The sequence below is a fragment of the Phyllobates terribilis genome, unplaced genomic scaffold (genome assembly GCF_046119375.1).
Source record: "Phyllobates terribilis strain yellow unplaced genomic scaffold, ASM4611937v1 Scaffold_7__3_contigs__length_470593459, whole genome shotgun sequence".
In the NCBI taxonomy this organism is placed as follows: Eukaryota; Metazoa; Chordata; class Amphibia; order Anura; family Dendrobatidae; genus Phyllobates; species Phyllobates terribilis.
Window position 1 is genome coordinate 111,357,967 of NW_027362767.1, and position 22,580 is coordinate 111,380,546.

A 22,580-nucleotide genomic window follows, 5' to 3' on the forward strand; every position below is an offset into this window, starting at 1 on the left:
GAAATTGATTCACAATCAGTGTTGCTTCATAACTGGACAGGTAGATTTCACAGAAGTGATATTGACTTGGAGTCACATTGTGTTTTTAAGTGTTCCCTTTATTTATTTTTTTTGAGCAGTGTATATGGAAGAAGGAGAATAAAGGAGTATATGGTGTGGAAAACACATTAATAATTTTATTAAATCCTAAAAGGAGACCTACATATAGTAAAAACCGGACACCTGAAAGGGAATAACTGCCCTGCCAAATTTACAATCAAGCATAGAAAATGACAAAAATCGGTAAACCCCAGATGAAGCCCCCAGTAGAGGTATGCAGAGAAAGACTGCACTAGAAAATATGCTATTGCCGGCATACACCAAAGGAGAAGCTCAGTGTAACGATGAATATACGTACATTGTGTTAATGTCAAGTGGCCATTTATGATATTACCTAAGCATTCTTAGCCAGGCCTGAGCAAGGGTAGGAGGAGAAAACCAGGTGGGAAAGAGTCCCCACAAGACCCCCGACGCGCGTTTCGCGTGATACGATCTTTGCTTTCTTAAGGGGAGGTATTCTAAGAAAGATCCGGAAAAGGACCTTTAAGTATCCATGGGTACCGATCACGTGGCGTCCCACGTGACTGGCAGCCATCCAGGGGCACTGCATCATGCTCACAACAGCGGGATTAGATAGAGGTGCGTAGCAGTACCTTGTGAACCTAGCAGCTTGGTTACAGACAATTGCAGGTGGAAAGGACATAAATGGCAAACAGTGTACATCGTTGTCAGAGACCATCATCAGCCCCATCAGTGGGAGTACAACAATAGATTCTTACGTAGATCCAGCAGGATGGATAGAAGATATCCATTATTTCCGGGAAAAGTGGTTTCTCAAAGAATTATGAAAACCCATTTCACTAAGGGCACATTCATCCGGATAGTGCATAGATGACGGAATGATATACATGATGATGAAGACTAAATGTGGAATATTCAACAAAAATGCTGTACAATGAGTACAAGAAATACATAAAATGTTAAAACCAAAAGACGGAAATATGACAAGGTCACAAAATTAGGAAAATGGGAGGAGTTCACTCACATTATTAAAAGGAGAAGAAGGTGAGAGACTCATTTTGTCTGATAAATGCTGCTTGTAGGTTGGGCAGCATGTATGAGCTAAAAGGTTCACTTTAAATGAAAGGGGGTGTAAGCGGTGTGAGATATTTAATGAGTGATGGTTTGCTCTTCATATCTTACTGTGGAGTGGTGTGTGATTACACCAGACACAGTACAGCAGAGCTGGCACAGTACAGTACAGCAGAACAGAGCTTTGTCTCATCATTATTTCTAATGCAGCTTTGCTCCCATAGTGTGGTCAGCTCAGCTTTACTGCCCCCCACACTGCCTGGCTGTGAGAAATGTTGGTGCTGTCAGATCTGCTGGAGAGCTGTGGGAGAGGAGGAGAGCAGCCTACATATGCCCTGAGGATCCCGTGAGCACCTGCCCCTTAGTAAAGACCATAAAAATTAGCACCAAATAAACAGGCCCATATCTTTATAACCATATGGTGGATAAAAAAATACTCTGGAGCAGCGGGAATAATATAAGAACAAGAACTGGCCACTTCTAATGCAGTAACAGGTCCTGTTTAAAATTAATTGAATGATCTGAAACAAATGTAAGAAATAGGGTTTTCCCAGCACTGTACATTACAAAACGCAGCCTCTCCAGCCATTTATTTTATTCCATTTTGATACATTTGGGAATCCTTTATCGTTTGCGATAGTGGTCAATCCCTGATTTATTTTTTAGAATATTTTTTTTTTTTTTTAGTGCAGATTAATGATCGGCCTCAGAGCAACGAGAATGACTTTGTTTCCACTTCACAGAGCACCAGCCTCCTTATATCATTGCTGTGCTGCCAAGGTACGTGGAAGTGCGGACGTTTGAGCCTCGCCTCCTGGTACAAAGCATCGAGCTCCAGCGGCCTCGTTTTATCACATCTGGAGGGTGAGAATCTCCTTCAAGTTCCAGATACTATGCGGAGTGAAATATCCAATATTTACTCTTCTTTCAGGATAGTTTTGCATCGGCACGTCTGTCCACATATCGTGCTGTATTACCGCTCTGTTCCATGTATGGGAATGGAGCCAAGCTCCTATACCGGACACAAGCCACGGACAGGTGTTGGAAGAATTTGGCCATGGTTTTCTAGTCATGGACCACCCCTTTAAGTGTATAGTTTTGTATTCCCAATATAATTTGAGAATAATGTCTTGTTATGAAACGTGTCACACAATATTTGGCTTTAACTCTTCTTCCTTTGTTACATTTTTTGGTGATTTATCATTCTGTGATCTGAATCTAATTGGTGATGTCTTACTGCTAAGACCCCCTACTACTATATACTACTAGTGTACAAAATTTAACTACCGCTCCTACTGAAGGGTGAGATCCTTCTAGGGGAGTCGTAGAAGCATGTAGAGATATCCACAAGAGCCTCTGAGTTTGTTTTTTTTTAATTACATTAAAGTATAAAGTTCCCCACATCTTTCAGTGCAAGACCCCCACTGATTGCAATAATAACATTGATGGAGGTACAATAAATCTTCATTGTGGAAATACCCATTATGCTATGTTCACGTTGCAGAAAATTAAAATCTGCAGACAGAATCCACAGGTATTGCTTGGGAATTTCATGCAGATTTCACCCTACTCTATATACTAAGCATTGAAAAAGGTGAACATGATGCAGATTTGATATATCCATGCCACGCTTTAATTTTTAGTGCAGAATATTTTTTTGCAAGGTGTGACTGGGATTTTTTATTTAAAAAAAACTGTCAACTTGGCCTTAGTGTATGTTCACACCACTATGTTTACGTAGAAAAATCTGTCACAGATGTCATAAGAATCCTCAAATCTACAGCAGTTTTTTATTTTGTTATTTATTTTATATTCTGCAGATTTATTTTCTGACTTTGAAGCACAATATGCTCCAGAATCCACATTTGAAAAACCTCGGTCCCAGCTTAGTTTTCTGGGGTTCACGCTAACTCATCTAACTAATTACAAAAAGACATATGTTCAGCGTAGTCGTCAGTCTTATGAAACCTAGTTTATCTATTTAAAATCCATATTTTATATAATTTTATCATAATATATACATATTCTATATTTTGCTCTCCCAACCATGACTTGTACATTACTCATGTGACAGGTTCCTATCAGTAAAGCATATGTTGATATTATTCTAAGCCTCACCTTTTCTGTAGTTGACATTTTCTCTGTCTCCATATGTCGTCTTCTTCTTTGTTTTAGTTCTAATGTTGTGTATGTAGCCAGTAATCACTTTGTCTGGAGGTTGGTTCCTGTCTCCATTGCAACACAGATACAGCAACTACTTCAGGACAAGCAGTTTGAACTTGCCTTACAATTGGCGGTAAGTCAAGGTACTGTGGTCTAAGGGAACGTATGTCGTTACATAGTTAATATGCTTTAAAAAAAAGACCCTTGTCCATCAAGTTTGACCAAGGGATGATCAACCTCAATGCATGACCAGTCCACTCTTAAAGAGTTATTCTTATCCTCCTGTTTTCCGATTGTTGATCCTCTGGGCGAAACATTTGATTAAAAAAACTTCTGTAAATATATAAAGTTTTTTCTTTTAAAAGACAAAACAAAAAACATCCTAAGCTTTTTTTGAAACCATCATCAGTTCCCGATATTACCTGCTCCTGATGAAAACCTTTCCAGAGACTAATAGTTCTCATGGTAAAGAAGCCCTTTTCTCTTCTGGAGAGTGAACCTTTCATGTCTTTTGAGGGGATTTTTCATTATTTTGACCCTACGTTTTGTATGGGCCATTTATGTACTTGTACAAGTTAATCATGTCTCTCTTTTCAAGACTAAATACATTCTAGTCTTCGAGGTAGAACATATCACCTTCCTCAGGAGTTTGCATTGAGTCTTTGTCCATCTTCATCACTGCTAAGTTGCATGTTTCATGCAGTCCATAATAAATTTTTGGAATTTTTCACATCGGCTAAATACGGATTTGTGAAACTCGGCACCTACTTAGATCCCTTTTGGTTATCAGGGGTTGGTTAGGACATACCAAGGTTTTTCCAACTTATTTTATTTTGGTGGTCTATTACACTTCTGTTTCAGTTCTGAGCGCCCGCTAATCCCTACTTTTTGTTTTTACCTCTTTTTGAACCACTTTGATAGCCAATTATGATGATTCCTGTCAAACGGGGAAGGCTCCTTGCCACTTGCACTGATGGACCATAGCCTAGTTTGCTTGGCTAGACTGATGTTCTCCTAGTTGTTTCGCAGAAAGGCTAAGAAACAGGATGTGGCAAAGGCCAGTGACAAGGGTTAAATGGGCAGGTCGTCTTGGATCAAAGTGCCAGTGTTCAACTAAGAACTTGCCTACAATGAAAATAAATTTGACTATAATCCTATTTCGATCTGAGAACTAGTTTTTTGAGTTACATTTTATTCTTTTTTTATGACAGAGGATGAAAGACGATGCTGACAGTGAGAAGCGGCAGCAGATCCATCACATTCAGAACTTGTACGCCTTCAACCTTTTTTGCCAAAAACGTTTTGATGAGTCCATGCAGGTGTTTGCCAAGCTGGGTACCGGTAAGACATTCACTCTGAAATATTCTGTCCGTAGGTTATTTTAATCACAATATCATCGATACTGGGCTAAAAGTTAAGAAACTTTGAATCTGAAGATGAGAACAGGAAAAATAAAGTTAATTCTTAGACTCGGACCTATGAAATGAAAGGTTGATACACTAACAGTGACCCACAGGCTCTTTGTATAAAAGAATTTTCACACCCTAAAAACCTAAATAGTATTTTTTACAGGCTGAATCACGTAATATCAATACATACAGTACAGACCAAAAGTTTGGACACACCTCATTTAAAGATTTTTCTGAATTTTCATGACTATGAAAATTGTACATTCACACTGAAGGCATCAAAACTATGAATTAACACATGTGGAATTATATACTTAACAAAAAAGTGTGAAACAACTGAAAATATGTCTTATATTCTAGGTTATTCAAAGTAGCCACCTTTTGCTTTGATGACTGCTTTGCACACTCTTGGCATTCTCTTGATGAGCTTCAAGAGGTAGTCACCGGAAATGGTCTTCCAACAATCTTGAAGGAGTTCCCAGAGATGCTTAGCACTTGTTGGCCCTTTTGCCTTCACTCTGCGGTCCAGCTCACCCCAAACCATCTTGATTGGGTTCAGGTCTGGTGACTGTGGAGGCCAGGTCATCTGGCGTAGCACCCCATCACTCTCCTTCTTGGTCAAATAGCCCTTACACAGCCTGGAGGTGTGTTTGGGGTCATTGTCCTGTTGAAAAATAAATGATGGTCCAACTAAACTCAAACCGGATGGAATAGCATGCCACTGCAAGATGCTGTGGTAGCCATGCTGGTTCAGTATGGCTTCAATTTTGAATAAATCCCCAACAGTGTCACCAGCAAAGCACCCCCACAACATCACACCTCCTCCTCCATGCTTCACGGTGGGAACCAGGCATGTAGAGTCCATCCGTTCACCTTTTCTGTGTCGCACAAAGACACGGTGGTTGGAACCAAAGATGTCAAATTTGGACTCGTCAAACCAAAGCACAGATTTCCACTGGTCTAATGTCCATTCCTTGTGTTCTGTAGCCCAAACAAGTCTCTTCTGCTTGTTGCCTGTCCTTAGCAGTGGTTTCCTAGCAGCTATTTTACCATGAAGGCCTGCTGCGCAAAGTGTCCTCTTAACAGTTGTTGTAGAGATGTGTCTGCTGCTAGAACTCTGTGTGGCATTGACCTGGTCTCTAATCTGAGCTGCTGTTAACCTGCGATTTCTGAGGCTGGTGACTCGGATAAACTTATCCTCAGAAGCAGAGGAGACTCTTGGTCTTCCTTTCCTGGGGCGGTTCTCATGTGAGCCAGTTTCTTTGTAGCGCTTGATGATTTTTGCAACTGCACTTGGGGACGCTTTCAAAGTTTGCCCAATTTTTCGCACTGACTGACCTTCATTTCTTAAAGTAATGATGGCCACTCGTTTTTCTTTACTTAGCTGCTTTTTTCTTGCCATAATATTAATTCTAACAGTCTATTCAGTAGGACTATCAGCAGTGTATCCACCAGACTTCTGCACAACACAACTGGTGGTCCCAACCCCATTTATAAGGCAAGAAATCCCACTTATTACACCTGACAGGGGACACCTGTGAAGTGAAAACCATTTCCGGTGACTACGTCTTGAAGCTCTTCAAGACAATGCCAAGAGTGTGCAAAGCAGTCATCAAAGCAAAAGGTGGCTACTTTGAAGAACCTAGAATATAAGACATATTTTCAGTTGTTTCACACTTTTTTGTTAAGTATATAATTCCACATGTGTTAATTCATAGTTTTGATGCCTTCAGTGTGAATGTACAATTTTCATAGTCATGAAAATACAGAAAAATCTTTAAATGAGAAGGTGTGTCCAAACTTGGTCTGTACTGTATCTCATGCTGAAAGCTTGATAAATCATTAAAATTGGATATACAACTCCAGATAAATGACTGTCGGGCATTTACCTATATACCTCTCGAGAATGCACCCAACAGTGGCCATGAAGGCAGTGTTTCTCTAGCCTTAATAACGTGTAGAGTTGACTTACATTTTATTTTCCATCTGCATTTTAACACTTAGTTTAATATTTTTCAGATCCAACTCATGTTATTGGGATGTACCCAGATTTGTTGCCCTCTGACTACAAGAAGCAGCTGCAGTACCCTAATCAAGTACCTTTGCTGTCAGGAGCTGAACTGGAAAAAGCCAATCTGGCCCTAATCGATTATTTAACCCAGGTGAGAATCAGTCCTAAAGAATACAGAACCCCCACTAGCAAAGAATGAATTATTTCTGTATCTTGTACACAATACTTAAATTTTAATACAAATTAGTGGCTGAAACGTGACCCACGCAGAAAGTTGGACACACAACACCTCCTTAAAAGGGTTGTCCACTGCATGAACAACCCATTCTCAATTACACATACCGCCATGTAAAATAACAGCCTGTGCACATTTCTGTCGCCATTGGTTGTCCCAGGGCTAGCTTGACGCTGTTATGTCATGTGAGCCCTAAATCCAGTTAGCAGCTGCTAATGATCAACCTCACTCATACTTACTTCAGAGATAACCGACATCCGGAGGTGATCATAATCGCGCTTCTCAAACTTTCTACAAGATTTTGAAGGTGTCCATGGGAAGTTTTGATAATTTATCCAGAAGAGCATTTGAAGCCAGACACTGTTTGGTTCTGGCTTGCAGTCTCTGTTCTAGTTCTCCACAAAGGTGTTTAGTGGAGTTGAGGTTGGTGCTCTGCATGGACCAGTCATATTCTTCCACACCAAACGCGCCCAACCATTTCTTTTTAGACTTTGCTTTGTGCATTGGTGCACAGTCATTGGGAACTGAAAAGAACCTTCCTTAAAGTATTCCCACAAAATTGTAGGCATACAATTGTGTAAAATGTCTTGGTGTGCAGAAGCATTAAAGGGGTTGTCCACTACTTTTACATTGTTGCCCTGTGCCCTACATTGATCAATGTATGATCAGCCGGGGTCCTGCACTCGGCACCCCCGCCGATCAGCTGTTATCGGTGGCAGCGGCCGCCTGCCGGAAGTGCTCACCTGTGGCCCTCCGCCTTCAAGTGGTAGTGGCCGCCGCGGTGTACTGCAGATCCGCCTCCCATTCAATTGAATAGTAGGCTGATGTGCAGTACACTGCGGCGGCCACTACCAATTGACCGCGGAGCCCCACAGGGGAGCACTTCCAGCCGGCGGCATCGATAACAGCTGATTGGCAGGGGGTGCAGAGTGCAGGACCCTGGCCGATCATACATTGATGCCCTATCCTGTGGATAGGGCATCAATGTAAAAGTAGTGGACAACTCCTTTAAGATTTCCAGTGACTGTAATTAAGGGGCCTGGGCCGACCCATGAATAATGACCCCTTGTCATTGTCCTTCTCCACCAAACTTTACAGTTGGTGATGAAATACTGAACTGTATGGCCACTCCTGGTGTACTCTGAGTGCCTGTGCTTGGTTTGAACAGTTATTTTGTGCTGGTTGATTCCCGTTAAGGTACACTGAACCTAAAAACAATTAATGAAAATGTTCAGAAGGGGCATTAACTTTACCCGCTGCTTCTGAAGGGTTTCCTGACACAATCAAATCTTGCGTATAAAAAAAAAGGTTTTGATTTCCTGCTGATCTCCTCCATTAAAGGCATATTCGCATCTCTGAGATCCTATCCCAATATGTAGTAGGTATAATAATATTCGCAAATACCTCCAATTATAAATTTAGTATAGTTTTTCTAATTCGCTATGTCTTTCCACATGTTCGGACATTGCAAGACCTTAGGTATCCATGTTAATGCCAAATGAATATTCACCCCTCTGCGGTGTCATTACTGATTAGGTGCAGTCAGACGGCCATATTACTTGCTGTGGATCACATCGTAATCATCGGACTGGCATCTGCACTCCTGACCGGAGCATGACAGCACGATTGATTTCTATGCAGCTGTCACGCTCAGGTCAGGAGAGCAGACGACCAGTCCGAAAATTGCAATGTGATCCTCGAGCATATGGCAGTCTTAACGAACATAAATTCAGGAGCTGCCCAAGCCCTATTTCAGGATACGATTAATGGGGGTAGGCAAGGATGATCTGATAGATTCCCTTTGACCTGCATCCTTAACCCACATTTTTGCAGGTTAATAGTGTTTTTGTTTTTTTAACATAAGTTCCTTTTAAATGAAAGGAGTTAAGAAACACATTGCTAGGATTTTCAAGTGTATTGTCTGTTTCAAATACTTTTTTCTGGACTTTTCTTTTAATAATCTGACAGAAAAGGAGTCATCTAGTTAAGAAGCTGAATGACACTGATCACCATTCTACGACCTCCCCACTAATGGAAGGAACCCCAACCATCAAGTCAAAAAAGAAGCTTCTGCAAATCATAGACACCACTTTGCTAAAGTGCTACCTGCATGTAAGTTTTTTTCAATACAAGTGTCCTGTACCACTTGTATTTTTTTTTTAACATTCTTCTATTAAATTATAATATGTATAGAAAGTGCCACTTTCAATCCTATTAGCAGCACTAATTGTAGTGGCTCCACTGATGGAAAGCTGCCATCTGACTGCTCCTCATCCAACTGAAAGCTCTTTGAACACTGTTTGAACACTTTTTGGGGCTCTGGTGACGGGTCGACCTCTGGTTTGGGGCTCTGGTGATGGGGCGACCTCTGGTTTGGGGCTCTGGTGACGGGGCGACCTCGGTTTGGGGCTCTGGTGACGGGGCGACCTCGGTTTGGGGCTCTGGTGACGGGGCGACCTCGGTTTGGGGCTCTGGTGACGGGGCGACCTCGGTTTGGGGCTCTGGTGACGGGGCGACCTCTGGTTTGGGGCTCTGGTGACGGGGCGACCTTGGTTCACTAGTCCTTGGTTGATTTCCTCCCCCTCTCCCTCTGAAAATCATATTCCTGCTCTGTACACTGTTGGGTAAGAGGCCTGGTGCCCTTATACCCTATTGTCCGAAAAGCAGAATTATATCCCTAGTGACATGAGTAAGGAAATGAGGGAAGGGGTCTGCAGCACTGAAGAGAAGCAAGTGCTGCTGGGAAATGTAGTTTAGCAGTGTAATAATTGGACTTGCAACACTACGAAAGAAACTTTACTTTGGGCTTAGTCTGTATTTACTGTGCTTTGTAAAAAATAACATGATTGGAGGAAAAATCTTTAAAGTGTTTGCCACTCATGTGATGACTGCTATTCCTGTAGATATGATACAGTTTCTCTGAGACAACCTTGGTGCCAACAATATTTCACACCTCTATTAAAGTCTCACGATTAAATACAAGTCTCGTATACACCTGTACGTGTCTGGTAAACTGGCACTGTACCCCAGGTTCCCCTTCCTTCTGTTTTCTCATGGATTGAGGACAATATGTATGTATGAATTTCTAAGAAGAATCTCTTCATGTTAAAAATTGGATGAAATAAATTTCCTCTGTAATATTACATTATACTCATCTGTCTTGATTACATTGTAGAGTTTAGTATCACCTCCAAATATTTCTACTCTGAATGCCCCATACAAGGTCGTTAATAAATATATAGAAGAGGGCCCAATACTGACCCATTTGGTATTCCACTGTTAACTGACCCAAGCAGACTGTATTCCAATAATAACCACCTTCTACGGATGCAGATTGGCTGCAGCACTCCCTTGCCATAACAATGACATTCAAGTGCCGTAAGTCCTGGCACTAATGGAGAGGTGAGTATAAGCTTACGCATTTAAGGGGTTGCCCAAGTAGTGGAAAACTCCCTTAAGTAGGTGACATTTATTGGGAACTTTCTCTGTCCATCTAAAATAATTTCAAGTTATGGATTTGTACAGTTTATGGGTGACATTAACGGTGGAAAAAGTTCTGAAATGATTCTTCTTGGAATATTTTTAGATATATATGTCTTATTCCTTGTGTGGTTCTTAGTATTCCTCCAATATAGTAATCTTCACAGTGTAATCTGAATCTTCTTCATTAGACTAATGTTGCCCTGGTGGCTCCTCTCCTGCGGCTGGAGAACAATCATTGCCATGTGGAAGAGAGTGAACATGTACTGAAAAAGGCGCACAAGTACAGCGAGCTCATCATCCTTTATGAGAAGAAAGGCCTTCATGAAAAAGGTGAGACATGGGCTGTTATGGCGGGGTAGTACCTTGCACTTCCCGGGACCAGTGGGAATAATTGCATCCTCTAATTTCTATATAGTCACTTAATAATTTGTTATTTAGCAAGATTTGCCAAGTACAAAAATGTTATTGTGTATTATACGATGTATACTGATGAGTGTTTCTGCAGCTCTTATGGTCCTGGTTGACCAGTCGAAAAAAGCCAATTCACCACTGAAGGGTCATGAAAGAACTGTACAGTACCTGCAAAGATTAGGTGAGTACCAAGACATGTCTCCGTTTCAGGAGTTGTCAACCTTCAAAAATGTTTTAGATTGTTAGGATTGTAAATATCCTTTAGTTTTTAAGTGTTGAAAACCTTCAGCCCTAGTTATGGCAGCAACGCTTCTTTCCTATGTCATACACATTATCTAGAGTTGTGTGAAGGGGGCTGGCTGAGGGGTCTGTTCAGTATCTAAGCCTGTCTGCCTACACATGTGACAGGTTACCTTAATTAATTTGAAGCTAATTAAAATGTAATAAATCCTTTGTACAATGGTCAACATATTAACCTGTTATAGACTGCCTTGGTCTTGGATTCTGCAGCTCTACGGCTTGTCACAGGGAACCGTTTCTTGTGTCTGCCCTTCATCAGATCAGTCTGGCTGATTTCGCATTTGAAAAGCTAAGCTAAGCCAAGCCTTTTCTCTGGCACAAATAGTATTTGTACAGAGAAGGGGGCTGGCTTAGCTATTGAAATAAGTCTGTTTACCTTCACGGCCAGCTTGATGACATGCCAACACAAACTTAGACATTTGACGAGCACAAGTCTGGAAGTAGAGCTGCTCAATCTGAGAACTACACTAAGGGCTCGCTCACATGAGCATGTAATTCGGACGAGTGATATGCGATGTTTTATCGGATAGCACTCAGACCAATGTTATACTATGGGGAAGTGCAGATCTGCTATTTTTTTTTCTCAGGCTGAGTCTGCATGAGAAAATAATCGTAACATGCTGTAAGTGGCTCCGTAATTCGGATCATGTGCACCCATTCACGTCTATAGGTGCATGTAAAACATCGGACTGCACTCGGATGACATCTGTGGACTTAGACAATGGAGAAGATGGAGAAATTAAGTTCTCCGTCTTCTTCACAGTGAGAGAGAATGGTATCACAGTGCAGAGTATGATCCTAGTGTCATTAATATTATCGATCCAGTTCTCTCGAATGAGAGAATCCGAACTGTATAAGCGCTCTTTCAAACATCCGTGATCATCGATCTCTGATCACAATTCATGAACTGACCATTTATCTCCCAACCCGAGCGTGACCGCTTCCTATATTTCTATGAGACGCACGGTCAGCCCGTGCATTGCGGTTTGAGATCAGACTGATGATCACAGATCTGAAAGAACGCTAAATAATTGACCATACAGCAATGGATGTAAGAAACCATCATCATCTGTCCAATGCCATGAAACAGTTTCTTTTTTCCTTCATTCAATTTTTGCACATTTGTACTCCTGATACAAGTAATCTTTGTTAAGATGTGTAAGGAAAAGTAAACCTGAAATAGCACAAACTTCAGTTTCTGAATGATACTTTTACGAGTTGAATGGAAATTTAGCCAACTCCAGCTGTCCTAGTGTGAGAAATAAATTACACCCCCTCCCCGTCACCCTAACAATTGCAAACAATTTTACATTGGCTGCAGTTAATGCTGCTTTAAAATGCACAATCTTAATGGGTATTTCACAAGTTGATAAATGGTTTAAATTGCATAATTCTTCTAGAAACTAGTAACTTTACAATTTAACCCTTAATAAAACTAATCTCTATTCTTAAAGGGAACCTGTCACCAGGTTTGTCCCATATGAGATAAGACCACCATCTTTCAGCCCTCATATACAGCATACTAATATGCTGTATATATGCCCCCAATCTGATCTGCAAGATAAGAAAAAGTATTTTTCTTTTCTTGCAGGCCGTATTGTGGACATTTATACAGCATATTAGTATGCTGTATATGAGGGCGAAAGGTGGTGGCTGTATTTCATATGGGGCCAACCTGTTGACAGGTTTCCTTTTTAATTCTATAGTGCACAGCTCATTGCTAGCTTACTGGCCACCCTGCAATCCAAGCATGGCCCGTAACCTAGCTAAGGCTATGTTCACACTTTGCTTTTTTGCTGCTTTTTTTATTCAAATTAAATGCTTTTTACAGTGCCAGCAAAATCTATGATATTTCACAAAACTCATGCACATGCTTTTTTTTTTTTTGCCTGACTGATTTGGAAAACTGCTGCTTTTTTTTTAAAACTGCAGCATGTCAGCGTTTTTTCATCCAGAAAAAAGCAATGAGTAAGTGCAAAAAAGCAGCAAAAAATGTTAACCTCAGTTTTAGCAGCATTTTTAGTATAAAAAAACAAAACAAAACGCAGGTATAGCAGGATGTGAAACCCAGTCTTGGCGTCCTCACATGAGAATGGCAGTTAGTACAGTTGAATTAAAGTAGTAATATGAGCAAAGTAAACTATGCCCGACCAATTCACCCCTCGCTGTTTTTATATTTGCAATTGTGTATTTTTTAAATGAACTCAAGCTTTTTTACTTCAGAATAGTCACTATTTTTTCAGAAATAAAAATCTTTTTCCTCTAAATAGGATCAAATTGCCCTCTTTTCTAATAATGTTTTATGGTGTCACATACGTCTTGCATTGGTGGCCTAACACCTTGCATTGATCATAGTTGTATGGTGGAGGCAAAGTTGAAATTTGGAATCCTGAAAAATGCAGCAAAAAAGCCAGAAAAATTTGCTTTTGTCTGCTGCTTTTTTATTGCCAACAAGAGATCAGGTTTTGGCTGCAGAAAAAAAGCAACTTGTGAACGTGGCCTTAGGGGCCCCAGCACGACAGTCTATGCCTTACAGCCTGTTCATGCCGCAGTGGATCTGTCCAGCTTCTGTCCCTCAGCACTTCAGTGTTGGGACACTCTGGGAGAGTGCACAATTCAGACCAGTGGTGTGACCATGTCGCTGATCTGAACGGTCAGTCTTTAGGAGCTCATTGCCACTGACTATGTAAGAATCTAAGAGCTGTGAACTGATGAAGTCCTCTTGAGACCACCCCTTGAATCAGGGCTGTGAAGTCGGTAAGCTAAACCCCCGACTCCTCAATTTCCATGTCACCGACTCCGACCCCCTCATACATGGCTCATGTTTAAGTGATAAATTTACTGTAGCACAGATTCATCTCCGCTAAAAGTCTAGACCCTTAGATCAGGAATAGGACAGACATTTATAGGACATTTCATAACTTTCCCAAATTCTTATGAAAAAAATATTCCCCACAAACTGCATTGAATTACTGCACCCAATTTATTATATATTTTAGGAGTCGGAGTCGGTCCATTTTATACCTTCTCCGACTCCACCAATATGGGCTCCGACTCCACAGCCCTGCCTTGAATAGCTTAAAAATGAAACTTTTTAGAAAGTTTGGCTGACTTTGAAATACAAGATAAAGAACATGTTTGCATTCCTTATTTCTACAGGAGAAGAGAAAATTTCTTTGATCTTTGAATATTGTGTATGGGTCCTTCGAGACTTCCCTGATGATGGATTAAAGGTAATGACTGTTTTATCATTTTAGCTATGGTTCATATTGAGAGGTGTTACTTTCGGGTTGGTTATTCCGTTGCACAAGATCAGTAATCTGCGTGGATATATGGTGTTTTGTTTCTGTGAGGGCTCGTTCACACGACCATATTTTTGGTCTGAGTGCTGTCCATGAAAAAAACGGACCTCACTCGGGTCAATGTTCTCCAGGAGGTCAGTGCAGATGAGGCTTTGTTGGTGTTGGCTTTGTTGGTGTTGGCTTTGTTGGTGTTGGCTTTGTTTTTCTTTTTTATTTATTTATTTTTACTGACCAAATTTGCATGTGAAAAAAACTTGCAGCATGCACTAGTTTCTTCCTTGTGTCTGAGACTCGCTCAAGTCCATAGGTGCACATGAAAAATCGGAGCCACAGTGTAGCATCCATTTTTTACGGGTACAATGCTATACTGTGGAATATCGGAAATTGTAAATGACCCTATAAATGATTACGGATTGTATATGGATGACAAGTGAGAAAAAAAACAATCGTTCAAGTTTTCTGGATGAAATCTTGACTTACTTTTTATACGCTTGTGTGAACCTGTCCTGGTCGGCATTGCATGGAGATCAGCCAGTACCATTAGTGTGGCCTCATCCTATGACATTATTAACACTGACAGATTACATTCACACACATGCATACTACAAATGGGATGTGCCGGAGTAAGGGGAGTCCACAGCACATGTGCTGTACACATTTTTGTCACAATTATTTTCAAAATTGGTGTGTACCAATAATGGTTATAAATCACCAATTTGTGCAGTTCGTATGGTGGTAACACTTTGGCTGCAAGTTATACTGGGGTCTCACAGTTTTTTTCATTCTACCTCAGAACTTAAGAATAAGTCTGGGTTTACATTTATCCTGTACTCTACATTGAGCACTTGGGTTGGCTTTCCCATCTAACTTTGTGAAGAACGTAAATCAAGTGAAACACCTGACCGTAAAATTCAGTATATTGAGGCAGATGGAGTCTCTGGCCTCTGTTACATCGAGATTTGTCTTTTTAGTTGTGTTTTTTTTTTTCTTTATTTTATGTAACAAAAGCGTGGTCAACCAGAGGTGGCCGGTGTCCTAGCAGAGCGCACACAATTCGGGCCAGTGGCACTGCCATGCAGCTGGTCTAAAACTGTCCATTGTCAGTAGTGCACTGCCCCTGAAGATAAGAGAAACCAATATACAATAAGTTTTAAAGTAGGGAAAAAAAAAACATTGAACCAATCAGACATTAACAGTTGTTGAAATACATTTTTTGTTAAACTATTTCCCCCATAACCATGGACAGAAAATACAATATACAATCAAAAAGTGAAAATAGATGACACAAATTGAATGTTTGACTATGATTTCAATTTGTAAGAACAAAATCTGTGATACATTTAAGTTTATTTTTTAACTATACAAAATAGCAGTTCCCTAATATTCAGGAGAAAAGAAGATTTGATTAAAAATAACTGCTGTAAATGTGAATGGTCTTTCAAACACCTGTACTTTTTTTAATATTCATGATGTATTCCTGCATGTGACAGATATTCACTGAAGACCTCCCAGAAGTTGAAATCCTTCCTCGAAATCTTGTGCTATCATTTTTATTGGAAAACTTTAAGCACCTCGCTATTCCCTATTTGGTGAGAAAACGACATTTTGCTTTGTAATTTGTTGTACAAATTTAGAACATGTATAATGCGTTAAAGGTGTATTCCCATCTCCAAGATCCTTTCCCAATGTGTAGTAGGTCTAATAATATTATTAGCAAATACCTCCAATTAGAAATGTAGTATAGTTCTTCTGATTCACTATGTTGCTTACCCTATGTGCAGGGCATTGCAGTAGCTTGGGTATCCATGGTTACGACCATTCATATGACAGTTAGTAGCTGTTAGTGGCTGTAACCATGGCTACCTAAGTGACAGTTTTTTTAGGTAAATATTCGAGATTGAACCAACTGCTTTATAGAAAAATCTAAAAACCGTAGACATGTTTTAGCTATTACTGCAGGACCGAACAGGACAGAAGACCTACGAAATAAAAATTATCCCCCCCAATATGCATACATTTTAAAAAAAATTCTGTTTGCCAAAAAAATTTGGTTACGCCGGCATTGTCTAACCTAGGCCTCTTGACGGGTTTTATTGGCACCAAATTGATGGTTTCTTGGGATGTACTAACTATTTTGTGATTATCTGTAAAAGTGATCGGTGACTGTGTTTTTTTTTTTTTTTTTTTTCTGTTCCAGGAGCATATTATCCTAACGTGGGAGGATAGGGGTCCCGAATTCCACAACTGTCTCATCAAGTTGTATTGTGAGAGGGTGCAGACTCTTATGCAAACTATAGGTACATTCTCTTATGGATTGAGAGGAGAAATATAATGCTTAATCGTACCTTTGCATTTTCATTTGCTCCTTTTACATATACAGTTGTGCTCAAAAATTGACATACCCCGGCAGAATTTTTGCTTTCTTGGCCTTGTTTCAGAGAATATGAATGATAACAAAATAACTTTTTCTCCACTCATGGTTAATGGTTGGGTGAAGCCATTTATTGTCAAACTACTGTGTTTTCTCTTTTTAAATCTTAATGACAACCAAAAACATCCAAATGACCGTGATCAAAAGTTCACATACCCTGGTGATTTTGGCCTGATAACTTGTAAGAATTTGATACAAATGGGTTTGAATGGCTACTAAAGGTAACATCCTGACCTGTGACCTGTTAGCTTTTATGCACACACACTGATTATAAGCAGAGTGAGTTTCTGGGATCCAGACAGACTCTTGCATCTTTCATCCAACCACTGACGTCTCTGGATTGTGAGTCATGAGGAAAGCAAAAGAATTGTCAATGGATCTACGGGAAAAGGTAGTTGAACTGTATAACACAGGAAAGGGATACAAAAAGATATCCAAGGAATTGATAATGCCAGTCACCAGCGTTCAAACTGTGATTAACAAATGGAAAATCAGGGGCTCTGTAAAAACCAAACCACGGTCAGGTAGACCAACAAATATTTCGGGCCACAACTGCCAGGAAAATTGTTCGAGATGCAAAGAAAAAGCCACAAATAACCTCATCTGAAATTCAGGACTCTCTGAAAACTAGTGGTGTGGCTGTTTCAAGATGCACAATAAGGAGGCACTTGAAGAAAAATGGGCTGCATGGTCGAGTTGCCAGAAGAAAGCCATCACTCCGCAAATGCCACAAAGTATCTCGCCTAAAATATGCCAAACAGTACAGAGACAAGCCTCAAAACTTCTGGAACAAGGTAATTTGGAGTGATGAGACCAAAATTGAAGTTTTTGGCCACAACCATAAACGTTACATTGGGAGAGAGGTCAACAAGGCCTATGATGAAAGGAACACCATTCCTACAGTAAAGCATGGAGGTGGATCGCTGATGTTTTGGGGACGTGTGAGCTACAAAGGCACAGGAAACTTGGTAAAAGTTTAAGGAAAGATGAATCTAGCACGTTCAAATACTGGAGGCAAATTTACACTCATCAGCCCGGAAGCTGCGCATGGGACGTACTTGGACGTTCCAACGTAACAGCGATCCAAAACACAAGGCCAAGTCGACCTGTCATTGGCTACAGAAGATCAAAGTGAAGATTCTGGAGTGGCCATCTAAGTCTCCTGACCTCAATATCATTGAGCCACTCTGGGGAGATCTCAAGCGCGCAGTTCATGCTAGACAGCCCAGGAATTTACAGGAACAGGAGGCTTTTTGCCAAGAAGAATGGGCAGCTTTACCATCTGAGAAAATAAAGAACCTCATCTACAACTACCGCAAAAGACTTCAAGCTGTCATTGATGTTAGAGGGGGCAATACACGGTATTAAGAACTGGGGTATGTGAACTTTTGATCAGGGTCATTTGGATGTTTTTGGTTGTCATTAAGATTTAAAAAGAGAAAACACAGAAGTTTGACACTAAATGGCTTCACCCAACCAATAATCATGAGTGGAGAGGTTTTTTTTTGTTATCATTTATATTCTCTGAAACAAGGCCAAGAAAGGAAACATTCTGCCGGGGTATGTAAACTTTTGAGCACAACTGTATGTTCAGCACCATTTTGATTAATTTTGTATTTTAAAGTGCAAACTCAACCTTGGGTATCTGCAAAGGCAAATAAAGTCGTGGGAGGTCTTAAATGAGGTGTGGATGCTCATGACAAGTTGAGTTTTTTGAACCAGCCACTGAGGGACATGGTACCACGGGTTATTGCTAGCTGCCACCAGGAGTCAGACACTAAATTGTTAAAGGGAACCTGTCACTTGATTCATAATGCCCAAACCATGGTCAGCAGGAACCTAGAACCTCACTGCAATTTCATGAGCATGAACTAATAATGGAAGGGCAAAGATGTCTCAATCATCATTAAACAAAGACTGATCACTATAATTGTGTTCCCATTTGTGATATATGGCTGTGTGACTCTCACAACAGCAGACAGAAGAATATTTGATGGCTTTGAGTTCTGGTGCTGGAGAAGGCTTCTATGAATCACATGGACAGCTAGGATCACCAACAAAGATGTTCTTCATCCTATAAACTCAAAGATTTCCATGGACGGCAAGATCACCAGAGGCTGAACTCTTTTTGGACATGTGATGAGGGAATATTCACTAGAAAGGGAGATGCTACTCTGAATCATCAGTGGTAAAATGAAACGGTGGGGAGACCAAAGACCCATTGGCTGGATACCATCAAGAATGACACAGGGATGACCATCAAGTAATTGAAAGGACCGATGCAACCTATAGAGTATCCAAGAGTCGGACGCAACTGAATGGATAAAATCAGAAATCATATTTTTCTCTGAAACACTCCCACATTTCAAAGAAAACTATAGTTTGTAGATCCGGCCAGGAGCGGTGCCGGACTAGTCTCTTCTCTGGCTATGGTTCCCGGCACGATCTTCTAACTATATTTTCCATGAAATACCGGAGTATGACAGATAAAAATATACCCGGCTGCAATCGTGCAGCCAGGCTCGGATTATCCTGCCCGTGGTTTGGCCAGAATGGATCAAGCGCCAGTATCCCTTTTTAAGCATATTCTCTATTCCCATCAGTCTTTGATTAAGTTTAGTGTCCAGCATGAGGCAGACATCCCTACTTTGCAGGTACTTGTATTGTTTCCCTTTTTAGAATGGTACTACAGGACTGAATTATTACAGTTACTCTTCATTAGGACAGGATAACAGTACGGTGTAACCTCACTGTTGCCTGTCCGGCATCTGAAGGAATAGGTGTCAGCAGCTATACATTTTTTTACATTTCTTTTCCCCGATGTTTGTCTTTCATTTGACAGGCTTGTCAGTCTGTCGACACTACAGCCTCGTTTTTCCCCAGTCTGGCAGTAGCAGTCTTTTCGTGGCACCTCCAGCTTTTCCCGGCACTTTACATGCCAGTTGCCCATATTGGCCCTCGAGGAGAAACCTCCACTGATAGAACAGCAGACGGGGCATTTTTCGTGCTACTGCTCAATTGCAAAGTTTCGTGTAGTCAGTCAGAACCAGAGAGGGCATGCTGTGTATCAGACTTCACTAAGGCATCTCAATCTATTGTAAACTTAATGGGTCGTTAAACCCCACAGGTGAACCCAAGTCCCTCAGTAGCCGCCTTTTCACGAGACTCTCAAGGCAAATCCTATTAATGGCTAAGGTCTGATCACTTGAGGCAACCATCTGCATTTCTTGTCTTCTTGCCGTCTTCTCCCCCTGATCTTCAGAGTTCAGATATATAATCTTTAGAGGAGAAATTCCTCAGTCAAGACTCTGACTTGGTTGAGGAACAGTCTTCTGTCCCCATTATCATGGGGACATAATGGTCTTTTCATCACAATGCCTCTGCCCTACAGGTTTGCAAAGCGGCCACGTGGTCAAAGATTTACTCTTTTTTTTTTTTTGTCGTATTTTATGGGATGCGTAACCTTTGCATCCGCTGATACTGCTGTAGGACGCAGAATTCTGCAAATGACAGTTTGATATATTTTCACCTTTTCCATTGTTGTACTGTCCCTAGTGACTGCTTTGGAGTGTCCCAAACTCTTTACCCCACAATGGCGTCAATGAGAAAATTGGCTAGTAAAACTCTTTGATGGAGAAAGCACCTCCCTCCACCCCCATTGCGTTTTTTATTTCTACTGTTGTACCCATTTTCTATTACAAATTCCTTGGAAATGAATGGACAGTATAGAGATCTTTTTAATGATCTTTTCACATCTAAGCCTGCAACGATGACACAGGGGCATCCTCTACTTTTAGGGGAAAGAGTTTTATCATCACAGCAATTCTTCATTTTGAGAGCAGCGCGACTATGGAACTCTCTGCCGCACAGTGTCTTAAATGTTGACTCCCTGAACAAGTTCAAGAAGGGCCTGGAGGACTTTCCTAAAAAAATATATTACATGTTATGATTCTGATGAGACCTTAAACCAGAAAACTAGCTCTGGTTGCCATATGTGGAGTTTGAGGGGTAATCCTGAAGTCATGCGCTTCATAGGATTAAAAAAAGTGGAATTGCCACACAAGGGATGAAACCACAATAGGATCCTCTTACAGAGGGAGGCGAAATGGATCCTCCGAACTAATGCCCAGGGACCCCCCGGCTTAAACGACAAGCTAGACATGGCGGTATTTTTATGATGGTTCCATGAATATTTTGTATAAATTTTTTTTTAAAACAATTGTTTTTAATTTTGTATTTTTTGTTGTAACATTTTGTATGGCTGTTTGGTCCAGGGGGTGGGGTCGGGAGTATTTTAACCCCTGCACACCCCCATGACCATATGCCTGGACCCGTGGAAGCGTGATAGACACGCGAAACGGCCGTCGTCCGCAAAAGGCGCCGCTTCCCTGCATTTTTAATGGAAATGGAATAAAAGAAGATTTTATTACATCGGTGTGCCACCTCGCTTTCTTCATGTATGATTTTTTTTTCCTTTCTTTTGCAGCAACATGTTAAGATTATAGGTTGAACTCGACACCCCTTTATCTTTTTTCAATCTTAAAGAGGTTTTCCGGGCCCTTTTTTTTTTCTCATGGGGATAAGAACTGACAGGCAGGTAGTTGCAAACCTCCTGTCTGTGCCCAGCAACGATTCAGAGCAATCCTAGACCACTCCTGCACATGATTCTGCTGATTCACATCAGCAGTGCAGCTTTTTCAGGCTGCTCTGTCGATGGGGCGTGCTTGTTGACATCATGCTGATTGACACAGCCGGCTCCCCGCAGTTATGCAGCGGGGAGCCAGCTGTCAACCAGCATTACATCGGCAGTCCCGCCCCGTCAACACAGCAGAACAAAAGAGAAGCAGCTGGTCTGTTATGACGTCACCTGGAGCCACAGAATCACAAGCAAGAGCGGTCTGTGACAACTCTGATCTGTCAGAAATCAGCGCCGGGCACAACAGGCAGATATCTGCCTGTAAGTTCTTGGGCCCATGAGAAAAAAATAAAATTGTCTCTGATAACTCCATTTAACAATTTCAAAAATATTACATTTACCAACTTTAAAGGGAATCTGTCAGCAGGATTTCACACCAAACCATTTATATGCGCATAAATCTTTTAAATTTAAATTTCCAGCAATACTCTTACATGGCCAAGTCTGGTCCTTTTGTTACTGAGAAATCAGTGTTTGAATTGAAATGCAAATGAAGCTGCAGATCTGAAGCCTCTGCCACTCCAGCTCTATTACTATCCCTATCCCAGAGCCACCTCGTCCTGCTTAACTGGCAGCCTCTATGTTGTATGACTTCAAGCAAAGGAACGGTCCGTGAAGCCAAAGGAGGTGGAGCTGGGCAGGGAGTAGAGCTGGAGTGACAGAGGCTTCAGATCTACCATAGCCATTTTCATAGCAATCCAAACACTGATTTCTTAGTAACAAGGGAACGGACTGGCCATATAAAGGTATTGTTGGACTGAAGAGTGCATTTCAATTCTACATGTAATACTTGATCTTTTTCGTAGGTTCTATGTGCAATGATGAGTGGGTCAGCGTTCCTGTTCCCGCAGGCTCAGAGGAGGGAGAGCTAGGAACATTTCGAACTAAATTGCTAAATTTCCTAGAAATCTCAAACTGTTATCAGCCAGAGTATCTGATCAGTGATTTTCCATTTGATGGTAAGTTCATCCAAATGGCTTATACGGCTGCATGCAAACATATATATAA

The 22,580-nt window shown here is 41.0% G+C and overlaps 1 protein-coding gene across 1 annotated transcript in view; it reads left to right on the plus strand.

Moving 5' to 3' along the window:
* VPS39 (VPS39 subunit of HOPS complex) overlaps positions 1 to 22,580 on the plus strand; it is an 86,092-nt gene that overhangs the window by 27,261 nt on the left and 36,251 nt on the right. The window contains exons 9-19 of the mRNA XM_073639095.1: positions 1,875 to 1,995; positions 3,307 to 3,427; positions 4,506 to 4,635; positions 6,723 to 6,865; positions 8,918 to 9,061; positions 10,621 to 10,762; positions 10,938 to 11,024; positions 14,303 to 14,376; positions 15,936 to 16,034; positions 16,643 to 16,742; positions 22,379 to 22,531. Coding sequence (XP_073495196.1) covers positions 1,875 to 1,995; positions 3,307 to 3,427; positions 4,506 to 4,635; positions 6,723 to 6,865; positions 8,918 to 9,061; positions 10,621 to 10,762; positions 10,938 to 11,024; positions 14,303 to 14,376; positions 15,936 to 16,034; positions 16,643 to 16,742; positions 22,379 to 22,531 — 1,314 coding nt within the window. The remainder of the gene's footprint in view (positions 1 to 1,874; positions 1,996 to 3,306; positions 3,428 to 4,505; positions 4,636 to 6,722; positions 6,866 to 8,917; positions 9,062 to 10,620; positions 10,763 to 10,937; positions 11,025 to 14,302; positions 14,377 to 15,935; positions 16,035 to 16,642; positions 16,743 to 22,378; positions 22,532 to 22,580) is intronic.